The sequence below is a fragment of the Serinus canaria genome, chromosome 1 (assembly GCF_022539315.1).
Source record: "Serinus canaria isolate serCan28SL12 chromosome 1, serCan2020, whole genome shotgun sequence".
In the NCBI taxonomy this organism is placed as follows: domain Eukaryota; kingdom Metazoa; phylum Chordata; class Aves; order Passeriformes; family Fringillidae; genus Serinus; species Serinus canaria.
Window position 1 is genome coordinate 51447515 of NC_066313.1, and position 6141 is coordinate 51453655.

The 6141-nt window shown below is 46.3% G+C and overlaps 1 protein-coding gene across 2 annotated transcripts; it reads right to left on the bottom strand.

Moving 5' to 3' along the window:
* Positions 1-388: 388 nt before the first annotated feature.
* ALG11 (ALG11 alpha-1,2-mannosyltransferase) lies at positions 389-5463 on the bottom strand. 2 transcript variants are annotated; one of them, XM_030235077.2, is made up of 4 exons: positions 5327-5463; positions 4155-4385; positions 2562-3493; positions 389-787 (listed from the first exon to the last, which is right to left on the bottom strand). In XM_030235077.2, exons 1-4 carry the CDS (start codon positions 5362-5364, stop codon positions 516-518), a joined length of 1473 nt encoding a protein of 490 aa, XP_030090937.1. In that variant the 5' UTR covers positions 5365-5463; the 3' UTR covers positions 389-515. The 2 variants fall into 2 exon arrangements, with proteins under 2 accessions (XP_030090937.1, XP_030090938.1); XM_030235078.2 differs by having other exon boundaries at positions 4155-4346; positions 5327-5427.
* Between the last annotated feature and the right edge of the window lie 678 nt (positions 5464-6141).

The window sequence follows — 6141 nt, forward strand, 5'->3', positions numbered from 1 at the left end:
CTGCCCTTCTCTGGACACAATCCAGCATCTCAACACCCTTCCTGAACAGAGGGGCCCAAAACATCACTGTATTTGAGGTCCAGCCTCACCAGTGCCAAATACAGGCATACTGTAGATTCTGGGAAAAAAAATAAATTCTAGGTACAAAGGCTATAAAACAAATATGTTTACTTCAAAAGACAGTCATGAAACAGGTAAAGACTGAAAATATTCAATAAATAAAAGAGGTTCCTGATAAATAAAAGAACTTCTTGATGTAGTTCTGTTACCGAAGCACTAGCATGGTTTGTGAATCCAGATGGTTTTTAAGTCCAAAATCTCATGTAGTTAACACAGAAGCATTTCTTTCCCAGGAAACAAAAAGTCTCTTGTACATAAAACAGACAGCTTGACAGAAAGAAAAACAACCTTTATTGATTGGAACCAAGGGATCATAGCTTAGATATATTTACATGTGCCACACAGTCAAATATAAAAAGTTAATTTTACTCATGTTCATTTTTACTTCTATACACTTATTTAAATAACGGCTCCACAGATAACAGGAATGTGTCTTCAAAATGCTGGTCAGAAAACCTGTGCACAGAGCGACGAGCGCTTTCTCTGATCTCCAGCCTTTTCTCAGGAGACAAAGAAAAGATGTAAGCCATTGTCTCAGCATAACTCTCCTCATCTTCTGCCAGGAAGCCTGTAACACGTCCTTCATGGCGTACCACGATGTCCAATTTGGGGCCACCAGAATTGTGAGCCAGGATAACTGTACCAGCTGCCATACATTCAACTACTCCTGTAAGAGAGACAAAAAATGCTGATGAGTCTGCACATCATGTGCTTTGACCTTCTGGAAAACACTGGAAAGTTAAACCAACAGTAAAATTCACTACAGACTGCCATTCCAAATCAGCTGGAAAAAATACAGCGAAAACGGTCCCATAAGAAACACAAATTTAAATTTTTCAGTTCTAAGGACTGTAATGACACTTTCTCTTAAGCACATAAAATTGAAATTAGGTATCAGATATAACTGGTTAATTTGTGGGTCTTGTAACATACCTGATTTTAAATGTTTGGAAAGATACTGAGAAAAAAGTTGACTATGCCCATTCCAATCAGAAAATATTCCAAAGTTCAGTATTTTGCAGATGAACAAATCTTAATAGCTTCTGACAACTCAGCAAGACACTAGTAAAGATTGTTATCTGTATTTTTGATGGAAGAAATTTAAATGAAATGGGAATCAGTAAGCTTTCCTCAGCCAAAAGCTGTGGGATAGGAACAAAGTATAATGTACACAGCAACTTCAATTCTCCTCCATGGTTCCAGAACAGACGTCAGAAATGCTGATTCTTCTCAGTTCTGATTTGATTGTTATCAATTCCCTCAGCTCAAATATTGCCTACTGTAAATAGTGCTCCGAAGTTTTGGAATGTGTTTTTCTTACACATAAAAAGCCTGTTAGATGAAGTTTAAATCCTGCTCAAATTCAAAATCATAGTGTGATTATATCACTTCAAAAAAAAAATTGACTTAACTGTTTTGTAGGAGGAAAAAAAAAAAGAGAAGACATAATTTGCAATATTTTGCCATTGCTTCTGAGAGACACTTCAGTGTCAATTTTTTTTATATCAAGCTCCTACAGACCATAAACCACTACTCCTGATACTTAACCTGTTTTCTACTGAAGTCTGAAGACACTAAATGCAATTTATGCACATTATAGCAGAGTATGTAATCCATCTGCTTGGCTACTAACTTTTCTGACTGCTGTAGATTTATAACAGATGGGCAAAATGGCACTCCCTTCAAAGTCAGGACTAATCTAATCCAAATAAACAGAGCCCCGTACCTTAATTCTGGGTCCCAGCTCCTCTCTGACATTCTGCTCCATCCTACAGCCACTTTAAGGGCTTCATACATTTGCCTCAGCAGAGATGCCTAATGCAATGAGATGACCAAAGGTACCTGGTGGCATCTACAGAGGGCTTATTTGTCCCAGCAGGATCTGTGGGAGACTCAGACCCCTGAAACAGCAGCTGGAGCCCCGTGACATACCCTGGACATTTCAAGTGGCATTTGAGGCAGATGAAACACAACCAAAATCTCTAACATGGATGTCTACACATGAACTGTCTCTAAGCTCCCCTTGCAGTCAGTGGAGCCACCAGGGCACAATTTAAGGTGCTGGAAGAGAAGAACCTGCAGCCTCTTGAAGCTCTGGAAGGTTGGCAAACCTAACCCAAGGACAACAGGGTGACCCATGACCTTGCAGTGAGACAGCTGGAGGTCAGCAGGACATCCTGGGCAGCACACACGGGACTAGCTCTGTGCTCAGGTGACCAGAGGATGCACAGAATTAACAGCCTATGACTACAGCACTTCAGCTTGCACTACAGTAGCACCTAGTGGTGCATCATCTGCACCACATCTGCACTGGTCCTGTAGGCTTTATGGCAGCTACACTGCCTCCAACGGGAACAGGAGCTGGACACCTGCTTGACATGCAGACCTCTGTGCTTAGACACCTAGGGACAAGCAGCTGAAGGCTCAGGAAATGTACTGACCTATTCCAAAGTGCTCATTCCACATGGTGTGCAGGCCGATGGTGGCCTCGGCCAGGTGTCTCTTCAGCTCCTCAAAGGGAATGTTAATTCTGAACACCACATCATCACTAACTCCCAGCTCTTCACACAGACGTTTCAGGTTATTTACACGCTCTTCGTCTTGCTGGTTTCGACAGCCGCCGATTAAGATCAGCTTCAGTGATGGCTGCTGCCCCACTCTCTTCTCTTTCAGCAATTTAGCAAAGGCTCTGATTTGCAGAGGATGATCTTTTTCAGGCCTGAACTGGCTGACAGAAACAATGGAATATTCACTGGTGCTCTTTTCCACTTCCAGAGGAATATCCAGGAAAGCCTGAACATCGCATGGTGGATACACGACACTAGTGCAAGCCCCAACTCTCCAGAGGGAAAGGATGTGATTCAGTGTCCAAGAAGAATTCACCATGACCACATCACTGCAGGAACCAACCAACCCATACATGAAAGCAAAGAAGTAGTAGTAGGCAAGTTTAAATTTGCTGAAGAGAGGGCTGCTTGTAATGAAGGCAGCATTGTTAAACCTGGTATCCTGGTTCCTCACCACAGAGAGCATATCCGTGCTGATAGTGGGATAATGGACGTAGCATCCGACACGACAACCTCCCAGGTATTTGAAGAGGGGAATTGTGAAGGCATAACCCATTGAGTCAATATAAATATCAGGAGCACACTTTAGAAGAGCTTCCCAGCCAAGGAACACTGATCCTAAACTTTGTCCCAGCAAAGTGAAGTGAGGATAAAGAGAAGCTTCTACAAGGAAGCGTTTTTCTAGAAATACAAACTTCACAGGATGGATTAACTTAATATTGAATCTTCTGAAAGCACCTTCTACTATTTCTTCTCCAGTGGCATCTCTATCACCAGTGTAAACAACACACGTTACATTTCTGTACCTGTAAGAATAAAGAAAAATAATTCCATATATTCCTCTCTTCATATTTTTCAGCAAGAAACTAAAATACAATCCACTTAAAAGTACTCAAGAAGAATGTGAGAACAAATGTCTGGCCCAGAAATTATTTTAACTAAATAATACTTTTCCTTATACTCCCACAGGTTTCTTCTGATCTGCAGAAAAACATAGGGCTGAGAACTTGGGGAATATTTTGAGTAAAACATAAAAGGAGCTCAGTATTATTCTACGGACTTCAGAACTCCTTGCTCTACATTAGGAGATACCTGTCTAGTGTCCAGCATGAGCAAAATGCAAATGATGGCAGATCAATGTATGTGCCCATGTTAAATCCACTTTAGGTATTAATTTGTATTGCCTCCTGCACCAAGAGACAAGTATAAAGATGAAAGTTCCATACCAGTAGTGGAAAACTGAGGAGGAAGGAGAGAAAGGAAAAAAGTGAAAGGTGCCACATCAGGAGTACCAAAATCTAAAGGAATGAAGTAAAATGTAAGCACATAAAACTTAGATGTAAAATAAAATGTAAGACCAGTAGATTAATGACACCTACTTAAATATGTAAAATGCCAACATATGCATGAAGAATAGCAACAGAAGCTGAGAATGAAATATGGTGTTTGATAAACACATATGCTTACTTTTTCTGGAGCGTTCTTATGGCACACCACAAGACTCTCTCCCCTCCACCTCCTGCATTGCAATACGGGTGAAAAAAGGCCACCAGCAGTGGCCGCTTCCCATCTCTTCCCGCTGAGCTCAACTGTTTCTTCCTTTGTATCCAGAGCCGTACTCCCCACAGCAGTACCACCAAGCAGATGCACAAAATTCCACTTAGAAATAATGCAGGGAGTAACAATGAGCACAGCAATCTGAAACAAGCCAGAAATTTTAAAATACATAATTGCTTTAAGGAATTACCGTGTATGGCATTGAGAGAGAAGGACTTGAAAGTAGAGCTACAGGGAGTTTGACAACTTCTTGAGTTCTTTTAATCTCAGAAATCATCACTGTGCATGACTGACAATTACAGAAATTAAATCACTACTCTGCTTTGTTTATCCGAAGATCACTTTTCCCACTGTTGTTACCTTGTAATCATTTATTACTGTTTATTCATGCCCTACACGTGTTATCTATCTCCACGTGCACTTTGTAAAAGTTGCATGCCCTTAGCAACCTGGCAATACACAACCAGCAGAGCGACTTCCAAATGGACTTTTTTTTAAAGAGTTTTTTCCCACCCAATCTCCTGTTTGGCTCGCTCTACTGTGAACTGCTTTGGTGCCGGGTTACTGGGGCCAGGCATCTCCCATTCCAACCTGCACTTCCCCCTGCCCGGAGGCAGGAACAGCGATGCCAGCGGTCCCGAGCAGCCCTGTGCAGTCTCTCTGTGCAGAGAGCTGTTCGCTCTGCTCTCTCAGTCACGGTCAGGGGTGCTCCCTTCGCTCTGCACCGCCTCCCTGGCAGCTCCGCTAACCCTGTAGCGGGAGGTTTCCTGGCCCTGGAGACTCGCAGGGACAGCGCCTGCTTCCTCCCGCTGTGCCGCTAAGCCTTGCGACAAACAGCCTGTACTCAGCCGCTCCCGTTTACCGAAGGAGTGACCCACGCGTCACGACTGGCACATAAGGAAGCACTTTCATTTCGGGCCGGGAGCGGCGGAAAAGCACATTAACCCATCCGAGCCCGCGGCACAGCGCGGAGCCGGGCAGGGCCCGCCCCGGGGGCCGGAGGAGCGCGGCCGGGCCGGGCCGGGGCCGCCTCCCGCCCGCCCTGCCCGCCGCCAGGACGCGCCGCCCCCGCACCCCGGTACCTGAGGAGTCCACACAGGCACAGCCCTCCCGCCACCATCTTGGGCAGCGCTGCGTCGCCTTCCCGGCGGAAAGGGAGGTTCCCGGCCGGCGGGGCGGGACCAGCCGGGCAGCGGCTCCCGGCTGGCAGCGTCCCGGAGGGGCGGGAGCGGCGTCGCCGCTGCCTTCTCCTGCTACCTTGGCCTCCTTCACCTCCTTCTCCGCCTCCTCCTCGCCCTGGCCCCACCCAGCAAACACAGAACCCGCAGCCCGTGGAAGGCGTGGAGTGCCGTGGGTTGTTGGGAGGGGTCGTGTGGTGCTGCTTGAGGCGCTTTTCCCAGAGGTGCCGGAAGAGAGCGGGCAGCAGCACATTCCCGGCACAGTTCAGTCAGCCATAACGCGTTCTGCTCCTTGGATTGCATTGCGTCCTCCTCAAGTGCCGTCCTCGGGTTCCTTGGGCAGGGTGGAAGGGAGGGCGCTGTGAGGAGGCGGAGGTCTCCCGAGGACATGAGGTTCCTTCTGTGTCCCACACTCCCCCAGGTTTTGCCTGCATAAATGCTGGCCCTTCTCGTTGGCCAGGAGAGCCCGATGTCCAGGCTCTCAGCCCTGTCTTAACCTCCTGCTTGTCAGTGAATCCCTCATTATGGAGATGGAGCTGCCAGCGCCCGTGTGCAGGTTAATGTGAGGCCGAGGGCAGGGTGTCCAACACAGGCTGCGCCTGGCACCGTCTCCAAAAGGATCACCATGAACGCGATCATGGGGACAGTTACCACTGAGCTTATCTCTGCCTTACATGCTTTTTTGGCCTATTTTGTCTTCATTTGGGAGTATATGTACA

Coding starts and splice junctions, on each gene's coding strand:
- ALG11 (XM_030235077.2), bottom strand. CDS start 5,364: ATGGTGGCGGGAGGGCTGTGCCTGTGTGGACTCCTCAG. Junction 4,386..5,326: donor TGCCTGTGTGGACTCCTCAG/GTACCGGGGTGC, acceptor GGCTTGTTTCAG/ATTGCTGTGCTCATTGTTAC. Junction 788..2,561: donor GAATGAGCACTTTGGAATAG/GTCAGTACATTT, acceptor TCTCTCTTACAG/GAGTAGTTGAATGTATGGCA.